The sequence below is a fragment of the Pseudophryne corroboree genome, chromosome 5 (assembly GCF_028390025.1).
Source record: "Pseudophryne corroboree isolate aPseCor3 chromosome 5, aPseCor3.hap2, whole genome shotgun sequence".
Classification (NCBI taxonomy): Eukaryota; Metazoa; Chordata; class Amphibia; order Anura; family Myobatrachidae; genus Pseudophryne; species Pseudophryne corroboree.
In genome coordinates this window covers 325,763,008-325,786,382 of record NC_086448.1, presented here as the reverse complement: position 1 = coordinate 325,786,382, position 23,375 = coordinate 325,763,008, and the positions used below count along the sequence as shown (strand labels likewise).

Here is a 23,375-nt window from a genome sequence, read left to right as displayed (position 1 = left end):
TACTCTCCTTCTGCGCTAATGGATTACTCCAATTAGAACAATCACTGAGGTTAACACAAGGACGATTTAAGGGTGGCAGCCTAATCCGACTAAGTTCCCTGTTAGAAGGAACTAAGAGTTGCTACATATATTTATATATATATATATATATATATGTATATATGTATGAATATTATGTTTGTGTTAGTAAAAATATAATGTCCTCTCCCTTTCAAAATGTAACATATTTTGTTGGGTTTCTTATACTGGTCACACATACGGCAAACTTGTGAGAAGATCACCTTCCAGCGTACATGTTTATCTCTTTGGCATTTGCACCAAGAAGTTAAACCACACTTTATACTTTGGTCATGGATGGTTCCACACACATAATGGGGTGTATTCAATAATTGTCAGAATCTGCCGTCTTGTCGGAAAGACGGCAGCTTCCGACAGGTTTAGGTCAGAATGGGTTCTGACCTATTCAATAGGGGTCATTTTTTTCCGACAAGTCGGGAATTCCCGTCTTGTCGGAAAGCTGTCACCGCCGATTCGCGTGTATTGTTGGAAGCGTGGCCAAACCCAACAGGTTTTAGCCCCGTTTCCGACAATGCAGGGCCGGCTCCAGGCATGTTCCAATAGAGCGGCCGAACAGGGTGCCGCACTTTATGGGCGCCGCTAGCTCTGGCCGCCATATTGGAGCCTGGAGCCATCCCTACAGCAGCAGCACTGCAGTGTCCGTCTCCTAGCAGAAACGCGCACTGCATGCCCCTGTGTAAACCACCCTCCCTCCCCGCTAACCGGCGCCGGCCCGTGACCCAACCAGAGCTCGCGGTCCAGCAGCTGAGGCCCCTGATTGGCTGCCGGACCGCGAGCTTTGATTGGCTTGCGGACCGGCGCCTAGTTGAAGCTGACACCGCCACGGCCACCGGAGATTGAGGGCTAGGAGAGGCGCACGCTGCGCTCTCCTCAACGCGCTCAGCTAAAGAGCAGCAGCAGCAGACAACAGAAGCGCAGTGAGCAGCACGGGGGGACATGTCTGGATATCTGGCACTGGGGGACATGTCTGGCACTGGGGGTCTTGTCTGGCACTGGGGGTCATGTCTGGCACTGGGGGACATGTCTGGCACTGGGGGTCTTGTCTGGCATTGGGGGTCATGTCTGGCACTGGGGGACATGTCTGGCATTGGCGGCATATCTGGCACTGTGGGGACAAGTGTATCTGGCATCAGGGGCATATCTGGCACTGTGTGGGGCATATATGTATCTGGAACTGTGGGGACATTTATGTATCTGGCACTGTGGGGGCATATATGTATCTGGCACTGTGGGGAATTTATGTATCTGGCACTGTGGGGGCATTTATATATCTGGCACTGCGGTGGCATTTATGTAACTGGAACTGTGGAGGCATATCTGCACTGTGGGGGCATTTATGTATCTGGCACTGTGGGGGCATTTATGTATCTGGCACTGTGGGGGCATATCTGCACTGTGGGGGCATTTATGTATCTGGCACTGTGGGGGCATTTATGTATCTGGCATTGGGGGACATGTCTGGCACTGGGGGTCTTGTCTGGCACTGGGGGTCATGTCTGGAACTGGGGGACATGTCTGGCACTGGGGGTCTTGTCTGGCATTGGGGGTCATGTCTGGCACTGGGGGACATGTCAGGCATTGGCGGCATATCTGGCACTGTGGGGACAAGTGTATCTGGCATTAGGGGCATATCTGGCACTGTGTGGGGCATATATGTATCTGGAACTGTGGGGACATTTATGTATCTGGCACTGTGGGGGCATTTATGTATCTGGCACTGTGGGGGATTTATGTATCTGGCACTGTGGGGGCATTTATGTATCTGGCACTGTGGGGGATTTATGTATCTGGCACTGTGGGGGCATTTATGTATCTGACACTGCGGTGGCATTTATGTAACTGGCACTGTTGAGGCATATCTGCACTGTGGGGGTATTTATGTATCTGGCACTGTGAGGGCATTTATGTATCTGGCACTGTGGGGGCATTTCTGCACTGTGGGGGCATTTATGTATCTGGCACTGTGGGGGCATTTATGTATCTGGCATTGGGGGACATGTCTGGCACTGGGGGTCTTGTCTGGCACTGGGGGTCATGTCTGGCACTGGGGGTCTTGTCTGGCACTGGGGGTCATGTCTGGCACTGGGGGACATGTCTGGCACTGGGGGTCTTGTCTGGCATTGGAGGTCATGTCTGGCACTGGGGGACATGTCTGGCATTGGCGGCATATCTGGCATTGTGGGGACAAGTGTATCTGGCATTAGGGGCATATCTGGCACTGTGTGGGGCATATATGTATCTGGAACTGTGGGGACATTTATGTATCTGGCACTGTGGGGACATTTATGTATCTGGCACTGTGGGGGCATATCTGCACTGTGAGGGCATTTATGTATCTGGCACTGTGGGGGCATTTATGTATCTGGCATTGGGGGACATGTCTGGCACTGGGGGTCTTGTCTGGCACTGGGGGTCATGTCTGGAACTGGGGGACATGTCTGGCACTGGGGGTCTTGTCTGGCATTGGGGGTCATGTCTGGCACTGGGGGACATGTCAGGCATTGGCGGCATATCTGGCACTGTGGGGACAAGTGTATCTGGCATTAGGGGCATATCTGGCACTGTGTGGGGCATATATGTATCTGGAACTGTGGGGACATTTATGTATCTGGCACTGTGGGGGCATTTATGTATCTGGCACTGTGGGGGATTTATGTATCTGGCACTGTATTTATGTAACTGGATCTGTGGAGGCATATCTGCACTGTGGGGGTATTTATGTATCTGGCACTGTGAGGGCATTTATGTATCTGGCACTGTGGGGGCATTTCTGCACTGTGGGGGCATTTATGTATCTGGCACTGTGGGGGCATTTATGTATCTGGCATTGGGGGACATGTCTGGCACTGGGGGTCTTGTCTGGCACTGGGGGTCATGTCTGGCACTGGGGGTCTTGTCTGGCACTGGGGGTCATGTCTGGCACTGGGGGACATGTCTGGCACTGGGGGTCTTGTCAGGCATTGGAGGTCATGTCTGGCACTGGGGGACATGTCTGGCATTGGCGGCATATCTGGCATTGTGGGGACAAGTGTATCTGGCATTAGGGGCATATCTGGCACTGTGTGGGGCATAAATGTATCTGGAACTGTGGGGACATTTATGTATCTGGCACTGTGGGGGCATTTATGTATCTGGCACTCTGGGGGATTTATGTATCTGGCACTGTGGGGGCATTTATGTATCTGGCACTGCGGTGGCATTTATGTAACTGGAACTGTGGAGGCATATCTGCACTGTGGGGGCATTTATGTATCTGGCACTGTGGGGGCATTTATGTATCTGGCACTGTGGGGACATTTATTTATCTGGCATTTTGGGGGCATTTATGTATCTGGCACTTTGGGGGCATATCTGCACTGTGGGGGCATATATGTATCTGGCACTGTGGGGGCATTTATGTATCCGGAACTGTGGAGGCATATCTGCACTGTGGTGGCATTTATGTATCAGGCACTGTTAGGGCATTTATGTATCTGGCACTGTGGGGGCATTTATGTATCTGGCACTTTGGGGGCATATCTGCACTGTGGGGGCATTTATGTATCTGGCACTGTGGGGCATTTATGTATCTGGCACTGTTGGGGCATATCTGCACTGTGGGGGCATTTATGTATCTGGCACTCTGGGGGCATTTATGTATCTGGCACTGTGGGGGCATATCTGCACTGTGGGGGCATTTATGTATCTGGCACTGTGGGGGCATATCTGCACTGTGGGGGGCATTTATGTATCTGGCACTGTGGGGTAATTTATGTATCTGGAACTGTGGGGTAATTTATGTATCTGGCTCTGTGGGGGCATTTATGTATCTGGCACTGTGGGGGCATGTATGTATCTGGCACTGTGGGGGCATTTACTTATCTGGCACTGTGGGGGCATATCTGCACTGTGGGGACATTTATGTATCTGGCACTACAGGGGGGCATGTCACGTGTAGCTGGCACTGCAGGGAGGCATGTCATGTGTAGCTGGCACTGCTGGGGGGCATGTCACATAGAGCTGGTACTGCTGGGGGGCATGTCACATGTAGCTAGCACTGCTGGGGGGCATGTCACGTGTAGCTGGCACTGCTGGGGGGCATGTCACGTGTAGCTGGCACTGCTGGGGGGCATGTCACGTGTAGCTGGCACTGCTGGGGGGCATATCATGTCTATCTGGCACTGCACATTATGTGTATCTGGCACTATACTGGAGACATTGTGTGTAAGGAACACTACTGTGTGTAAGGCTGCTATTTGTGTGCATAGAGGGGGTGTGAAAATATATTTATAGTTTGATGATACGAAGTTACGAGGCCACGCCCACTTTTTCAGGACCGCGTGCGCCTTCGGCGTGCACATAGGGGGGAGGGGGGGGGGCGCTTTTAAATTTTCTCGCTCAGGGTGCTAGTAGACCTGGAGCCAGCCCTGTGACAACGTCAATATAACTTTAAAAAACGTTGGATTGCCATTGTTGGGACCGGGTCAAACCTGTCGGATTTGGCCGAGTCATTCCTCTACTTCAGCAGGAAACGTTGGTTCACACTCCCGCTTACTCATTTGCTAGGGAGCCGCTCCTTCCCCCGGGATCCTGCCGCTTCTGCCCCTTCACTCAGTGGGCGTCCATCAGCACAGCAGCAGCACCTCTCACTCCGCCTCCTCCCCTGGCCAGTGGCACCAACAGCGGCGCTTCTTACTCACCCCTGTCACCAGGTATGCCCAGCTTGGGTAGCGCTACTCAGTCCCAATGGCGCCGCTGTCTGTTTACAGCATACAGCTCTTTCTGCGGCATGCTGGAGAACTGAGAAATGCCTTCCTGTAAGCCAACGGGGACCCTGCTGAACAGTGCTTTGTCGGATCCTTTCCGACAATGCTTGTTGGAAAGGATCAGACTTGTATTGTATATATACCCCAATGAGTACAATCATTTGCAGACACAAAGTGATTTGATTTCACTCGATCACTGTCACATACATGCAGATATCAGTTTGGCATATCTCCGTAGGTGAATATGTACATACAGTAGCCTTGGAGAGTGATAAAGTGGAGAGAGAGAAATTACTAGCCAGTCAGCTCCTAAATATAATTTTTCAAACACAGGGCGGGATGTACTAACCCCTCCCGCTGTGGTATCAGGGTTATCTCTACGCTCCCGGTGTCTTCTACTCGTTAACTGATTTCCTCTGCTGCTGCCTGGCGCTCCCCAACGCTCCCTGTAGTTTCCGTGTCACACTAGGCATCACTGCGGTCCGCCTCATCACGGCCACGGCCACTGATCTCTCCCTAGCGGTTGTGCAGCGCTGCGCTCCCACTGTCAGTCGCGCATGCGCAGTAGTCTCTGCTTCCTGACATGCACACTGGCTTGTGGGAAGCAGGATCCTGTTCCCTGACTGCGCGCAGGAAGGTTACTGGCTCCGTACATTAGAGCATACAGGGCCAGCGAGGGTAAAGGGGGAGCGGAGCGCTGAACAAGCGCTACGGAGAGAGCGCAGGACTGAGTGGCCGCGGCGGTGATGAGGCGGACCGCAGTGAGAGGAGAAAACAACGGGGAGCAGTGGGGAGCGCCGGGCAGCGGGAGGAGACCAGTAACTGCAGAGAACACACAGGGAGCGCAGAGATAACTCTGATATCGCAGCGGGAGAGGTTAGTACATCCCGCCCACAGCCTATAACATGGAAATTAGTAGCTGATCGGCTGTTACTTTATCTCTCTCCACTTTATCACTCTCCAAGGCTTAGTACATCAAGTGTGTCCACCTTTAATATTTTTTTTATAACTTTTTTTTTTATTACAAGTTTAGACAAGGAAATATTTTGCCTAACATACAGTATATGAAGTAAAACTGTTATGTAACATTCACAACAAACAATAGGATAAGGTAAAGCCAACATAAGTCTAAGTTTTCTTGTCAGTTTTTATTTTATGGGGTGTGGGATGGATGGGGATGTGACGTGGAATGATATGGGTGGAGGGTGGGGGTTGGACTGATCATCATGGGGCAATGGGTGCCTCCAAATGGGAAGTGGAGGACATTGATGTGAAGGAGAAATTAGTTGTTGCATATGAAGGGTGGGGTGCGCTACGTTTCAGGGAGCGGTGAGCAGTAATGTATGAGGAGCAGATTAGCATGGATCAGAAGCATAATTAGGTTGCCCAGATCTGATGGAATTTGTCCTTTGTGTCATGTAAATTATGGGTATTCTTTTCCATGAGTTCAATGTAACAGATATAAGATTCCAAAGAAGAAACTTGAGGGGAGTCACTCTGTTTTGAAGCCTTGGCTATAAGGCAGCTGGAAGCACCCAGGATGTGGGAGGCCAAGTTTATTGAGTGGTGCTTTGCTGAGGATAGCATAGAAGGAAGATCCATGGGTCCTTCTATACAGGACAATATTGAACAGAGTAGAGTAGATTTAGAGCCCTATCTCAGAAGGAGGAGGACCAATGACACGTCCACCAGATGTGTAAGAAAGTCCGTCTGTCCACAGCTGTAGCAGCAGGAAGGAGGGGGGGGCGACCATCTTTATTTGCACTTAGGAAAATGCTCCCAGTATTGCAATGTGTGGTTTCAAATAATTCTTAAATACACACTATAATGTCTATATTATTATAGTATACAATATATTAATCTTAATACAAATTAAGCATTTCTATATGCAACACTTTGACAAAGTGAAATATGGAGAACATAGTACTGTACACTTATTATTTTTTATTATTAGGGCAGCCATTAAAATTTTGCTTAAGATTGAAATATCACTCCAGCTGCTATATCACTCTGTCTTAAGTAGCCACCAATGATCTCTATGAGCCGTCACCTGTGCAGTCTGAAGTAGGTGGAATGGAATGTTCTGTACTAGAGATGAGCAGGTTCAGTTCTCAGAGAACCAAACCCGCCCGAACGTCACCACCTGAGCCCAGATCCGAGCCCGGCTCGGGTTTTCCCGCCTGACACTGAAACCAGAACGAGGCAAAACGTCATCATCCCGCTGTCGGATTCTCGCGGGTTTGGATTCCATATAAGTCGCCAGACGTTGCCGCTATTTTCACTCCGGCATTGGAGAGTGCAGAGAGAGGACATGTCTCCGTCCTCAGTGTCCTGCATCAGTTCAGTGTTAGTGTCTTGTGCTGCATCAGTCCAGTGGTGGTGTCTTGTGCTGCATCAGTCCAGTCACAGTGGTTGTGTCCTCTGCTGCCATATGTCCAGTGCTGCTGTATAAAGTCCAGTCCAGTGGTGCTGTGTTGTGCTGCATCAGTCCAGTGGTGGTGTCTTGTGCTATATCAGTCCAGTCACAGTGGTTGTGTCCTCTGCTGCCATATGTCCAATGCTGCTGTATAAGTCCAGTCCAGTGGTGCTGTGTTGTGCTGCATCAGTCCAGTGGTGGTGTCTTGTGCTGCATCAGTCCAGTCACAGTGGTGGTGTCCTCTGCTGCCATATGTCCAGTGCTGCTGTATAAAGTCCAGTCCAGTGGTGCTGTGTTGTGCTGCATCAGTTCAGTGGTGGTGTATTGTGCTGCATCATTCCAGTCACAGTGGGGGTGTCCTCTGCTGCCATATAGCCAGTGCTGCTGTATATGTCCAGTTCATTACAGTGGTGCTGTGTTGATTCAGTCCAGTGGTGGTGTCCCTGTGCTGCTGTATATGTCCAGTGGTACTGCCATATATGTCCAGTGGTACTGCCGTATATGTCCAGTGATCCTGCCGTATAAATCCAGTGATCCTGCCATATTAATCCAGTGATCCTGCCGTATAATTCCTGTGGTACTGGCATATAAATCCAGTCCAGTGATACTGCCGTATATGTCCAGTGGAACTGCCGTATAAGTCCAGTGGTACTGCCGTATAAGTCCAGTGGTACTGGTGTATAAGTCCAGTGATCCTGCCGTATAATTCCAGTGGTACTGGTGTATAAGTCCAGTGATCCTGCCGAATAATTCCAGTGGTACTGGCGTATATATCCAGTGATCCTGCCGTATAATTCCAGTGATCCTGCCGTATAATTCCAGTGATTCTGCCGTATAATTCCAGTGGTACTGGTGTATAAATCCAGTGATCCTGCCGTATAATTCCAGTGATCTATTTTTTTAAGTGCCATCCTGTCGGCCACTGCAGTGGCACTCCTAGATGGGCCAGGTGTTTGTGCCACACACTTGTGTCGCTTATCTTAGTCATACAGATACCTCATTGCACCTCTTTTTCTTCTTTGCGTGATGTGCTGTTTGGGGACTATTTTTTTAAGTGCCGTCCTGTCTGCCATTGCAGTGCCACTCCTAGATTGGCCAGGTGTTTGTGCCGCACACTTGTGTCGCTTAAATTTGTCATCCAGCTACCTCATTGCACCTCTTTTTCTTCTTTGCATCATGTGCTGTTTGGGGCCTATTTTTTAAATCTGCCATACTGCCTGCCACTGCAGTGCCACTCCTAGATGGGCCAGGTGTTTGTGCCACGCAATTGTGTCGCTTAGCTTAGTCATCCAGCCACCTCGTGCAACCTTTTGCCCTAAAAACAATATTGTGAGGTGTTCAGAATAGACTGGAAATGAGTGGAAATGAATGCTATTGAGGTTAATCATACCGTAGGATCAAAATTACCCCCAAATTCTGTAATTTTAGCTGTTTTTATGTTTTTTTCAAAAATCATCCAGATCCAAAACCAAAACCAAAACATGAAATGGTGGTTTTGGCAAAACCAATCCAGATCCAAAACACGAGCATGGAACCAGAACCAAAACATGAAAAGTACCCGCTGCACATCTCTATTCTGTACTGCTTACCCACATCACCCTTGTCCTCGGGGAGAAAGTGTTTGAAGTAAAAATACTGAATGTGATCTGTCAAGCATAGGCTTCAAAAGAAAGTCTTTAAATATAACAAATTATCTTGCCCATTAAAAGGTTCATTAGTAAAGCCTGTTAATGAGCTGCCAAAGAAGTTCAGGCATCTATTTAATACATAACAATACATGTTTGTTATTCAAGCTGACAACAAGCCATAGAGATGGATGATTAATTTTGATTAAAGCATCTTGTAGTTTGTAGTTTATGGCAGGAAAATCATAAAAATAAATAATTCTAATTTCCAAATATTACTGTTGAATAACTGTTTCACTCTTTGAATCAATTAAAAAACATTACCATTTTATCAATAGCTGTGCTTAGAAGATACCTGTACTCAAACCTGATAATTCAGTTTTAGATAGAATAATACTAAAAGCTTAGTTTACTGACGATCCATAGCATCCAACAACATATTGTCCATGTCTATAGCTGTTCCACGTATTCCTGCTCCTCTTATTCTCGCCTTTTTGTGACCCAGGGAAAAGACTCATCACGGCACCTCTCACAACCCGTCCAATCCCATTGTTTATATGACATACCCACATTCATATGACAACCATATAATTTAATACAGACAGCATCAGTGAATGCCATATACTACATAGAGTATTAGTGACCGCCATACGCTACCGACAACATTATTGACTGCCTTATTGCCACGAATCGTGGTTTTAGCTGCCCTTGCAGGGTTAAACATTCATTCATTGCTGACTCCAAACATCCCTGCAGACTTATGGTGAGTACACACTGATCGATATATCTGAAGATCAATGGATCTACAGATATATCTATAGGTGGTTCATACAGTGTGTTGTGCATACACACTGCCCAATCTGTCGTGACTAATGTCACAAACTGGGTGGGCGTTTACATGCGCACGTTCAGTTGAGCAGTCAATCACCGGCGGCCTCTGCAGCATGTGTACGGGCGGTCGGCTGACATATCGTGTATGCAGCAGGGCCGACACGATATGTCTGTGAACGACGGCATTCACAGTCATATCGTTGGTACACACTAGCCGACGGGTCAGCGATATATCGGTCGTTCAGTAGAACGGCCGATATATCGGCCAGTACTGTACCCAGCTTTACTCAGTGATTATCTTTTATCTGGCTGCTCACCTGGTCAGCAGGACCAATGAGCTGACACCACTCTTTATTAACCAGTCTCAGGGATCATTTCCTGAACAAATGTGTTCCTTCCAAGGATCGTTGTAGGCTTCAGTGTATTCTGTAATTATTCTCCAGTGACCACTCTGCTCCTCTGTGTCATGCTGGTGTTACCTGCATTACCACCTGCTGCTATTTCATTTGTCAACGTGTTGGCTCCCATGCTGTCAGCATTCAGTAAACAGCCTGTGTACCTGCGGTCCATTCCATCTGCTGCTGTACTCACTGCATACCATCTGCATGGCTCAAATTCTACATCCGGGCTGACTACTTCCTTGGACTTTGCTCTCAGACATTGCTCTGCGGTTCATTCAGGTTAAACTGCATATCTCTGATACTTTTTGGTTTCCCAGTACTGTGTGTATTATCTTGGGCTGGCAGAATAAGGTGCTGGTTCTGAGGGCAGAGTTCATGGTTGGGTTGTGGTCTGTGCACTCAGGTGCCCAGTACTGTGTTACATGGTCTGCTACTCTTTTCCGGGTTCTTCATTTTAATTCTAGGGCCAGGTCTTGCAGCAGAGCAGTACCAGTGATATAGCTTTCTCAAGTTCTTCCCTGGTTACGTAAGACTCCGATTTCCAATTTGGATTCAGGTTCGGTTTTGCCAGTACTATGCTGCTTTGAATTCTGGGGCCCTTGTTACTGGAGTGTGTCTCTGGTCTGGTTTATTTTTATGGATCACTAGTTTAGAGGCCATCTGGTGACCTGTGGTTCCTTGTTCCATTTCAATATCCTTGCATATCACCTGTCATTGGCTCCTGTGTGTCATTATTGTGCTTAATCTCCTGTAAAACCTATGAGTGCAAGTAACATCAAGGCTCCCCATTTTCTGTACATCTCAGCTCATACCCAGGGCCCCGAGTCGGATCTAAAGAATTCCAGAACCGTGTCAACAATGCAGGCAGCATCAGTGATTGCGACATACTACACAGAGCATTAGACCGACGTATCAAACAGGCAACTTTAGTGACCACCATATACTACAGACAACATTAGTGACCACCATATACCACAGACGGGATGCGGTCAAGATCCGGACAGAATCCCGGCGGTCGGAATACTGACACCGGAATCCAAACTGGCACAATCCTGACATTCTCCCTCTGTGGGTGTCCACGACACCCATAGAGGGAGAACAAATGAGTGTGCCCGCAGCGAACCCGCAAGGGGCTGCGTTGCGCTCGCCCCCCTGTTGGGATTGTGCCAGTCGGGATTCCGACTGCCGTGATCCCGTCTGGTGGGATTTCGTACTGATCCCCTGCAGACAGCAGTAGTGACGCCTTATACTACAAGCAGCAGTATTGAACACCTTATACTATCTAAATTTGTCCTGCTTAATAGTAACATAGTAACATAGTATCTGAGGTTGAAAAAAGACAATTGTCCATCGAGTTCAACCTATTTGTGGTGTCCTATGCATGATGATTTGACTAAAATTTCTGACTGATGCTGCTGTCAGCCATTGCATTGTATCCCTATTTATAGTAACTATAATGCATGACTATGCACCATACCCCTGTCCCTCTCCTGTTGTAGGCACACAGCACAATAGTGCATAGGAAGCAGCTGCCCTTAGGTTTCTGCTGTCAGTGAGGAGGAGGGATCATAGAAGTAAGGATCATAGGAAATTGTTTCATTGCAACACGTTATTAAGAGATATATCAATGTGTTGCACAAAAATAAACTTAGATGGACTAAAGCATAACAAACTTGCTATATGCTCAGTTAACAATTCGGCAAACCTACTTTTCATAAAGTAATAAATGAATAAGTGACAAGAAGTAATAAATGATAACTTTTCATTCATTGATTTACTGGGTTATGTATTCTTATTAAATATTACAATCAGTAAAAAAGAATAATTGTTAATTTATCCCTTTTATTAGGTTAATTATCTTGTATACAAATTCAGTGGTCCAGTAATAGTTTTATTAAAGTCTGGCACTTTCACCATCGAGTTACTACAGTATTTTTAGAGATTTTTGCCTTAAAGATCTGTTGTATTTAGGTGGTCATTCGGAGTTGTTCGCTCGCTGCTATTTTTAGCAGAATTGCTAATAGGCTAAAATCCGGCAGTTCTGCGCATGCGTATGCACAGCAGGGCGCACGCGCTAAGCAATTTTACACAAAACTTTGCTAGTTTACTCACGGGCGAACAAAGCTTTTCAATCGCTCTGCTGATCGTAGTGTGATTGACAGGAAGTGGGTGTTTCTGGGCGGAAACTGGCCGCTTTCAGGGAGTGTGCTAAAAAACGCAGGCGTGCCAGGTAAAAACGCAGGAGTGGCTGGAGTAACGGAGGAGTGGCTGGCCGGATGCTGGCCGTGTTTGTGACGTCAAACCGGGAACTAAACGGACTGAGGTGATCGCAATCTAGGAGTAGGTCTGGAGCTACTCAGAAACTGCAAGGAAATGCTTAATAGCAGAATTGCTAATATTTCGTTAGCAATTCTGCTATGCTAAGATACACTCCCAGACGGCGGTGGCTTTGTGTTTGCATTTCTGCTAAAAGTAGCTAGCGAGCGAACAACTCGGAATGAGGGCCTTAATGTAGTAGTGATGAGCGAGGTTCGGTTTTACTCGGTTTTACTCGGTTTTACTCGGTTCTCAAAACGGCATCTTATTGGCTATCCAAAACACGTGACATCCGTGAGCCAATAAGATGCCGTTTTGAGAACCGAGTAAAACCGAGTAAAACCGAGTAAAACCGAATCCGCTCATCACTATAATGTAGAGGCAGTTGCTTGTAGTATAAAATTCCCTGCGGTGTGCATCACACATCATTCAGTTTCCGTTTCTCTATTATTATTCTGCAGTAATAATACACAACTCCCAGGGCTTCCTCCCTTTAGGTAAGACTGTATTCTTTTTATACTGTACACAAATTCAATAAAACACAACATAAAATTCCTAAAGGAATTAAGCATGACATGACTGGTCATATTATAATAATGGAGTGTTTCTATCCTGATACTTCTAACTCATTTATACTGACCAACCCTTAGTAGCAAAACATCATTAATTTTACTTAGACAGCATTCCATGTGCTTCACAGAATTTGAATTACATTACGGTTAGTTAAAAACTAATGCAATTTAGCATCCTAAATATATAAAACACACTGCAAGCAAGCATTTGCCTTGCATAGGGCTAATCTAATATTATGCAGTAGTTATGAAACAAGAAGAAATATGTCACAACCACAGATATAAATATGTATTTACAGTATATCGGGGAGGGGCTTTTTTACAGCACAGGAAGACTTGTATTTTTCTCTAAGGCAAACTTAATGTCATCCTACTTATAGAATTGCTATTGGATTATATGTAAGTTTTCTCCTTTGTCCCTGTATTTCTCTTGAACAGGCATTCCCAACCATGGTCCTCAAGGCAGACTAACAGTGCAGGTATTAGTGATATCCAGGCATCAGCAGATACTTAAATCAAAATAACTGAGGTGCTAATTAAGTCACCTGTGCTCAAGCATGGATATCACTAAAACCTGCACTGTTAGTGTGCCTTTAGAACCGAGGATGGGAATGCCTGCTGTAGGACTTAAAGATTTGTCTGCATTATGTACATTACAGGTTGAGTATCCCATATCCAAATATTCCGAAATACGGAATATTCCGAAATACGGACTTTTTTGAGTGAGAGTGAGATAGTGAAACCTTTGTTTTTTGATGACTCAATGTACACAAACTTTCTTTATTACACAAAGTTATTAATAATATTGTATTAAATGACCTTCAGGCTGCGTGTATAAGGTGTATATGAAACATAACTGAATTGTGTAAATGTAGACACACTTTGTTTAATGCACAAAGTTATAAAAATTATTGGCTAAAATGACCTTCAGGCTGTGTGTATAAGGTGTATATGTAACATAAATGCATTCTGTGCTTAGATTTAGGTCCCTTCGCCATGATATCTCATTATGGTATGCAATTATTCCAAAATACGGAAAAATCCCATATCCAAAATACCTCTGGTCCCAAGCATTTTGGATAAGGGAGACTCAACCTGTATTGTATATTTTTTCCAAATTAACAAAATTTATGTTGACCTAAATAATTATCTGTACCAATCAAAGGGGCAGATGTATTAATCCTGGAGAAGGCATAAAGAGGTGATAACGCACCAAACAATCACTACGGATTTGAAAAATGGCAGTTAGGCACTGACTTTCTGGTGCGTTATCACCTTGCACTTATCACTGCTTAATCACTTCTATATCCCTTCACCAGGCTTCTGCCCCAAAATATAATATGAAGTGTTCTATTTATTGCGCGGAACACAAGATCCTTTTATCCAATACTGGTACTGGCCTATATGCAATCGTCCGCTGACAGAAAATATTATTATACAAATAAAACAGCCATCCGGTAAATATTCTGATCACTAGTGGGTTTGAGGAACTGCATTTTGGTAATATTTCACCTATAACCGCCAGTGGTTGTAGTATGCATCATTACATCATTGTCTATTTCAGCTGTAATGGTTCTACAGATATATGGAATAAAATAGGATAAATACAGATGTAGCCATGCTCATCTATGCCGCGATGCGTACACACAGATATATATGCATTACAGCATAGTGCGAATGCGACGCTCTGCGACTGGCAGCAGGAGGCATTCATGGTGTGCGTACACATGCACGCGCACACAGTCGCGGGCACACTAGCCACTCCATCGATGCCGCGATGCGTGTAACAATGAGCGTGAGTACATCTGTACATTGTGTTCTTTGATACCGACTCACCGAATAAGGACTCAATGGCTTACACTTATCTTTTATTAGGCATACATTCACTTTGAACATTCATTTGAAAGCCCTATGTCCTTCGATGACTTTGATGTTAATTGCAGGGATATACATCAAGACTATATAGTACTCCCTTATATATAAATATTCACAAGTGGGTGTTATAAAAAAAAGTCTATACATCATTTATTATGTAAAATACAATTTAGTTCTTGCAAATTAAAAATGACTAATAAACCAGGAAAGTCACAATAAAGGATTACAACTAATTTTTTTCAGAAATAAAAAAGGTATAAAACCAAAGGATAAGTGTAAAATTTAAAGTTGTGGCGAGGTGAAAGGGATTTAAATAACCTTACAATTTGGATGCAACGCGTTTCACAGATCACTGCTTTCTCAAGCAGTACTTAAGCTATGGGGGGGCTTTCTTCATTAGTGCAGGATCGCCCTTTCTGTTTATAGCAAATATTATGCCCCTTGTGTGAGGTTAGATTAGCCACACATATTGGTTGGTGGTCATTCTACAGTATTTTATCAGGTTTTGACAGGTGGTATTGTTAGTATAGGGGGTCATTTCGAGTTGTTCGCTAGCAGATTTATTTCATAGCGCAGCGATCAGGCAAAAAATCTGCACTTCTGCGCATGCGGCGCAATGCACACGTGCGTCGTACTATTACAATGAACTATGTAGTTTCACACAAGGACTAGCGAAGCTTTTCAGTCGCACTGCTGGCCGCAGAGTGATTGACAGGAAGAGGGCGTTTCTGGGTGTCAACTGACCGTTTTCAGGGAGTGTTCAAAAAAACGCAGGCGTGCCAGGAAAAACGCAGGCATGGCTGGGCAAACGCAGGGCGTGTTTGTGACTTCAAAACAGGAACTGAATAGTCTGAAGTGATCGCAAGCGCTGAGTAGGTCTGGAGCTACTCTGAAACTGCACAAAAAATTTTTGTAGCCGATCTGCGATCCTTTCGTTTGCACTTCTGCTAAGCCAAGATACATTCCCAGAGGGAGGCGGCATAGCGTTTGCACGGCTGCTAAAAACAGCTAGCGAGCGATCAACTTGGAATGACCCCCATAGCTAGGGACAGTCTTTTGTTTTTCTTTGAAAAAAGGTGCCAGTACTCACCTAAAGTCACAAATTGTTACAAGATTTATATTAGCTTCTATAGTTTGGATTAAGTGTTCAGATGTTTATTTTATTTGTTTCTGAATTGATTTGTTTTATTTTCTAGAATTAGTTATAAGAATTGAAATTAACAAAAACAATTGGCAGTATCACAGTATCAAAAGAAAAAGCAATGGATCAGGCCTTAACAAAAAAAGTGATATAATTTACATCCAGTGCAAATAATGGTAGTTAATGAAAAGGCTGCATCTAGTTGGTATTCCACAGGAATAACTTGCATGCCTTTTCCAATGTTTCTTAACATATTTTTCATTTTTTATTTTCAGGTGCTGCAGAAGTTAGGAAAAGCAGATGAAACAAAAGATGAACAATTTGAGGAATATGTGCAGAACTTCAAAAGGCAAGAGGTAAGCTCAGCATTTTTTTTACATTTTAAGTTTCAAGCTGGGAATACTATAGTAGATAAGGTACAACTAATATGCAGAACCTGTGATTACTGTACCCGTAGAACCTGTGATTACCACTCAGATAAGTACTCTGTATAAAAATAGGAACATGACTTTCAACTTACTGTGCAATGTTTATACATATATTTCAATCTTGTTCATTATACTGCTATCTGTATTTCCAAAGGGGAAGAGCCCCAGTATTTTCAGTATGGCAGTTGGTAGCCTCTGTAGGGAAAGGCCAGGATAGGATTATAGACTGATTCAGACCTCGCCGATAGTGCCTACATACATTATAAAGTGAACATCAGCCAGAGAACTTCCGCTTCCGGCAGCCTGATGTGTGGATGCTGAGCTTGTGAGCTCCGCTGCACCGACCGCCCCAGCTACCCTTTTCACGGCTGCAAAGTCTCTCATAGCGGGACCACGCCACCGGAGACTGTGGGGGACGAGTACCGCCACATGAAACGGTACTTCCCCGTTATGCCAGGCGGTAAAATGTGTGGTCAGAAGGAGAGGGAGCTACGCCGCACATTATCCAAGATGGCACAAGACGCCATCTCCTCTCAAAAAACAGCATGACTCAGCTCCCCTCACCCAGGAGGACGGTTCCCGCACAGCTGAATCTGATGATTTTTCAGAGGAGGATTCACTCCCAGCTCCTCGGGCTAAAGCCAAGGCAGTAAAGGTACAACTACCTGACAAGTCATTGCACCATGCAGACATGCAGCTTACACATATTGACATGGTGACATCTATTAAGCTGGCCATCAGTCCCCTGTTTAAAGAACAAATGGCTGATATCAACAGCCAACTGGCACAACTCACAGAGTCTCCTCGGCATAGAACAAAGATTAGGGGAGACTTTTGCAGACGTAGCTAATCTTAAAAAATCTACCTCTCGAAACAGTAAAGATATCCTGCAACTGCATAACAAAATTCTAGATTTAGAAAATAGATCACGCAGGGGGAACCTCAGAATTATTGGCTTGCCAGAAGCTGTCAAAGGTCAATATTTATTTGATTTCATTAAAAATGCTCCATGTACAAGACAGGTGCTCTGATCTGATTATAGAAAGGGCTCATAGACTGGGCCCGGTGAGACCACAGGAGGGCGCTAGGCCCAGGGCTGTGATATTCAAGCCATTGAACTTCCTTCACAAAGAATTATTGTGGTCTGCATCTCGCAAGATAAAGCAGTTTACCTGGGAAGGACATAAGATTCTACGCTTTCAAGATTACTCAGAAGAATTGTCCAAAGCAAGACGAGATTTTGCCCCTTTATGCTCCCGTCTTATCCAAGAAAATAGAAAATTTGCCCTCCTTTATCTGGCGCAGCTGCGCCTATATAATGGTTCACAGTTTCTTGATTTTCTGTCCCCCATGGATGATGAAGCATACCTCAGAGAATCGTCTGCTGCCACTATGTTTACTTCTGGACTGTCAAACTGCGAATGATACCTTGATTATTTCTTGCTGCTGTTTGTGTTCATATTATTCTTTTTTCCTGACAATACTGCTGCATTGTTCCGTTTAAAACTAACCTGCATTGAGGGTACATGATCAAATATCATACCCCTGGATTTATTACTCTCACCTACATCTCACATGCTACTGGCTACATCCTAATCAGACCCATACGTGTGCAGTCTGTGGGAACGTTCCTTGGAATTTCCTGTACTATTTTGTGATGTTGCTTATGAGGCTCTTGCCTTTTCTATATAGTGTCGTCTGATGGCTCACATATCCTCTGATGTTTTATGTCCTTCTGTATTCCTGTTGAATGTCTGAATATTTTCTAATCCAACATTTCCTTTTCAGCGATTGTATAATATGTGCTGGAGGTATACTCTGGATGTTGCCTATATCCCCTCCCCCCATAGCCAGATTAAGGTGGAGATGCAGGGAATACTGTACCCCGGGCCCCATATGTCAGGGGGCCTCCCGACCAGAGCACACTGACATCACTCGCTTTACCTCTTAAGCAGCAGCAGAACCAGCAGCTAGAATGCGAGCAGGACAGTATGCAGTGCTGGCAGAGAGACAGGAATATCATGTTTCATGAGCTACTGACAGAGCTTTCTGACCAGAGTAGAGATAAGGAGCTCCTCCTCCTCCTCGCCTAGGTGTCTGAGTCCTGTGCAAACTGTTATGCAACTAAACCATTTGGGTCTAGAGATAGAGAGAGACACAGAGTCCTCCTGGGTCCTGTCCCATTGTGTAAGTAGTACAGAGGCTGCTGCTATTCTTGCATGTGACGAGATAAATTATTTTATTTTTCTTTGTATATTTTAAGGTTAAGTTGTCTTTGTTCTACAAGAAAAGTTTATAAATTAGTTGTCTTTCAATTAGGTGGAGCTATAAACAGTACCCAGGCATTATAAAACTATTAGTTAAAACTAATATACACCATTGGCTTAAATTTAGTATACACAATCTATACCTCCCACCATGACCCATTCCAGGAGGGATAAAATGCTCTCTACCTGAACTTCCTTCTTAATTTAGGATTGCAATCACCTGTGTTAAAGTACCTTTCTTACCAATTAAATAGTTCAACACAGGTAACGCCAATCGTATATTAAGTGGGAAGTCCAGGTAGAGAGCATCTTGTCCCTCCTGGAATGGGACATGTTGGAAGGTATGCACAATTTAATATACATCCCCCACCTTCCATCGGGGCACCCCTGTTTTACGTGCCCCGGGCACCCCAAGGCATAATTCGGCCCTGCCTCCCCCACGTACAGTATCCATGCTAAGCTTTAGACTAGATTCATAGAGCCTCAGAGGGCAGTTCGAACTTCCTTCACAAATAGGGAGTTTTTATTTCCTCAAAGCCTGCAGAACTACAGAGCCAAATTTATACTTCGCTAGACACTTCTAAGTATCCGTAGGCATATTCTGAGTAATAGTTATACCTGAGCTTGGAGAGTTTATTCTCGGTTGCAGTACTCCTCACTTATTTGATTCTATAGTCTTCAATGCAGTTCTTCTGGAAGTGCAATAGATATGCTCTTGTTGTATGACCTATGTGACATCTAATACCCCCACCTTTCCCCTCCCCTCCTTTCTTTTTTGTCTTTGTTTTATTTTGTCTTATTTTCTTTATTTTTTTTATTTATTTATTTATTAATTATATCTTGGACTTCTATGCTTTATTGACTTTACACTTAAGTGACTAGAGGTTGTATTCTCTTCTACTAAATCAGACATGTTGTCTGCTTGTATTGGTCTATATACTACGACATTGCTTACTAATTATCCCTTTGCTTTTTTGAATGTTCTTATATGCCCTATACTAAGATATGTCAATATTTTTTCTATGTTTTTTATATATGTGAAAAATCAATAAACATATTTACAAAAAAAACATAATCAGCCAATTTACACTTCATTTTCTGAATGATCACAAAACAACATGAATGACAATGTGTGTGTGCAGCACACACTAAATAGGTAGCAATTCTATGTGATTTGGACCAACCATTGGGTCCTGGTGCAGCGTATGCACTAAACAAATTTGGGACCAATGACCCAATATCTTTCAGGTCATCCCAAAAATTGCATAGTGTGTACCGAGCTTTAGACGCTTATAGTTTGTTACACTATCTCTCTTCAATGTATCTGTCTCCAAATCTGATAAATCTCCCCTAATTTGTAATCCAATGGGATTGTCTTTTTGTAATCCACAAATTTTTGTTATTCTTCTCTGATCGGCTAGCAAAAGGAATCTGCTGCCTCACTCACTCCATCCAGGGGCCCGTCATAGAGCTACCTGAAAAGCTGGTGTAGGCTCAGTTCTTAACACCGGCCACTGTAACTGTATTAGGGAAGTAGGGGAGCACCGTAGGGGAGGGGCATGGCCAGTGCTCCAGATCATCCATTATGCTCAGCTGCCTCCAAACAGCCAGATGCCCGCTGCCATACATGTACCCAACCCTGACTGTCCATGGCTCCCTTCGTCAGATTGCCTGGGCGGCGCTGGGCACTTCCAGGTGGTCCAGATGCTGCCCGGACGTGACCCTACTTATGGCGGTGCAGCTGTATGGCATCATAGGTCACATTATTGTACACTAACATTTATCTAGTTGCTTCTAGAAGATAATAGATAGAACCTGATTGGTTGCTATGGGCAACATCACCAGGTCTAAAAAGCTCCCACCTTAGTAAATTTACCCCAGTGTGTGTTTTTTTCCCCATGTGGGAGACAATGCTTGTGATTTTGCCCTGTAGGGGCCAATGTGTTTTTTTTCCTGTGGGGCCAATGTATTTGTTGTTTTTTCCTGTGGGGGCAAGTGTGTTTTATTTTTTACTGGGATGGCCAATGTGTGTTTTTGTACTTTATTTCTCTCCACATTATCACTCTCCAAGGCTTAGTACATCTCCCCCCAAATCAAAATAAGCCCCAACCATGGTCTGCAAAATAAACACATCCAGTTCTGTCCAACTAAAGACCACACCTCTTTTTGTGTCAGATAGTTGGGACATTCCTGCCAGAATAAGGACTCTTGTTAGTTATGAATATGTTTTTTTTATAGCTATGAAAGACTTTTGTGAATGTATAATAAAAAAAAAGGAGGCAGCCAATGTTGCTGCTGGAAGTATGGCAACTACTGTAGGGAAGACCATACTATGACATATGTGCCCCCTTACTTGTATTAGAAGGCTTAGGGGTATATTTACTATAAGTCGATTTGGGTCGATGTTTACTCGATTGTGTTTCAGGGTCTAAATCACACATTTACTATCAGATGAATTTTGACATTGTTTAAATAAAAAAAATCATCTGATAGAATATGTGGAATTTAGGGCCGAATTCAGCATGGAATGCATCTACGATGCATTCGCATGCTGAAGCCCTTTTGCAGTGTACGCGTGCCAAGAAGCTGCACTTCGTGTGCACAGACAGTGAGATGCTATGGCATCTCACATATGCGAACACCTCGGCCTTATCGACAGGCAGAGGCGTTCATGGGGTGGGAGTATTCATCAAAGCAGCGTTTAGGTGGCGGCATTACGGCATTTGGGGAGGCACGGTCTGGACAAGGCAGGCATATCTGGACCATTTGTGGGGCAGGCTGTGGCGGCTGCGTGACATCACACGCAGCTGCTGTGTACTAAAAGATGGCAGCCCTCCATCTGCCAATACAGCTAGGCTGCATGGGCAGGGGGTCATGCGAGCTCTTCACTGCTTAGCAAAGCGCTTGCAAGTTAGTGGGGGGGGGGGGGGGGGGGGGTTCCAGACTGTGTGCTTATTATACATATTACTGTATACTGCACAGAACTCTGGTTTATTTTCTACAGTGCGTTGCTGTTATTAATCTAGTACATTGTATGCACCAGCAGTATTTACTATATATATTTATTAAGGGCCTAGATGATGCACCATAGTTGCCCTCTGGGGGAGGCTCCCAGTTTAGCCATAAATTTCCTGCTGCCCTGCTTTGTAGGTCACATCTCCCGGATTCCTCAGCTTCTGCTAGGGGTGACCCTAAGGAGTTTCTTTGCAAGAACAGTGATTTTCTGTAGCTGCTCAGGAGTCACTGCTGACGACTCTTATTATCCCCCCTTGTAGGAACCCTGACAGGAGAAAGAGACAGCAGCACATGATCATACACAGGGTTTTCTTCTTATTTGTGCTGGTGTGCACTCATCCATAGCAGTGCTGCTGCTGCTAGTTAGCTGTTTTGTTGTTAGTAATCTGTCTTTAGTATGACACATTTGTCTAATTAGAATATCTGGTGAGTGTAATGACTTGGCTAATGCTGTAATGGTATGGAAAACAGCACATCCAATATAGATAGTGCCTACAAGATGCAGACAATTCAGTGTTCACAAGAAAACATCTAATACACCAAAATCATTATTTAGTTATATGTTAGGGATGAATTCATCCAAGGTCAAATTTGTTTTGAATTTATTGCATAGGCATCACATTTACCATGTATAATGTGCTGAGTGAGAAGCAAAGAAATATCACAGTGATTACATATTGCAAACAAGAAACCCTGTATTGCAGAGAGCAATGTTAGTATCAATACTTGCAAAACTTTGCAAAATATATTATTAATGTTATATATAAATATCTTGCAACAGCAAGCATTTAAGCATAGACACGCCCATTTGTGGAACTAGACACACCAATTGGGCAGAGTATGACACGCCCCCTCGGTGCCGCACTGCGCTTTGCATGCACATCCTACTGTAATCTCCCTGATACTAGTTTTCAAAAGTAGGCAGGTATGTGATACACTCTGCAATGGTAATAAGCCGAACTTTGGTGGCTAGCCACACCCCCCTTGGAGACTGGCCACACCCCTGAACATGGGCCCCTACCACTGCATTGCCCCAGTAGGCCTATTATGCCCCAGTCCAACACTGGCCTTCGAGAAGCAGGAAGTGCGAGACTCTATGCGAGTCCTCCCATTTGTCGTTTTCAGCTGCAATCATTTACACTGCAAAAGTCTTGTACTTCCTGCTTGCAGCTATTACATCCCCTAAAAATGTAATTAAGTACAAATACAATTATAAAAGCAAACTGTATGTTATTGTAAGCTTTAAACAATCCAGTGACACTTCTGTTCTGTAGTAGTCCACATAGAAATATCAATTAAGTAATGTAAACAGACGGCTACAACTTTATATAACATAACTGCGACACTAGTGAATTAAATACTATTAATAAAGTGGTCAATGTACAATTAGCAAATCGGAAGTGACTAGAAAGTGCTGCTGCTAGCCATCATCATTATGTATCACTGAATCAAGCCCCCTAACACCCACAGGAGATAAGCATTGTGACATGTTAGAGGTCTATGGCTAATTGGGCTGCATTTAGGAGAATACTGTATAAGTATTTAGCTTACGCTACCCTAGCCTATCCCTATCAAAGTTCTGCCTTTCCAGATTCAAGGAGATGCAAGCCAACTATACTTAAAAGAAACTATATATGCATATTTGGAGTATACAACTCTAAATGA

The 23,375-nt window shown here is 44.6% G+C and overlaps 1 protein-coding gene across 1 annotated transcript in view; it reads left to right on the top strand.

Annotated features, from left to right (window-relative positions):
• Window positions 1–23,375, top strand: part of AMPH (amphiphysin) — a 418,422-nt gene that overhangs the window by 89,959 nt on the left and 305,088 nt on the right. Inside the window, exon 2 of the mRNA XM_063922528.1 lies at window positions 16,276–16,356. Within this exon, the coding sequence (XP_063778598.1) occupies window positions 16,276–16,356 (81 nt within the window). The remainder of the gene's footprint in view (window positions 1–16,275; window positions 16,357–23,375) is intronic.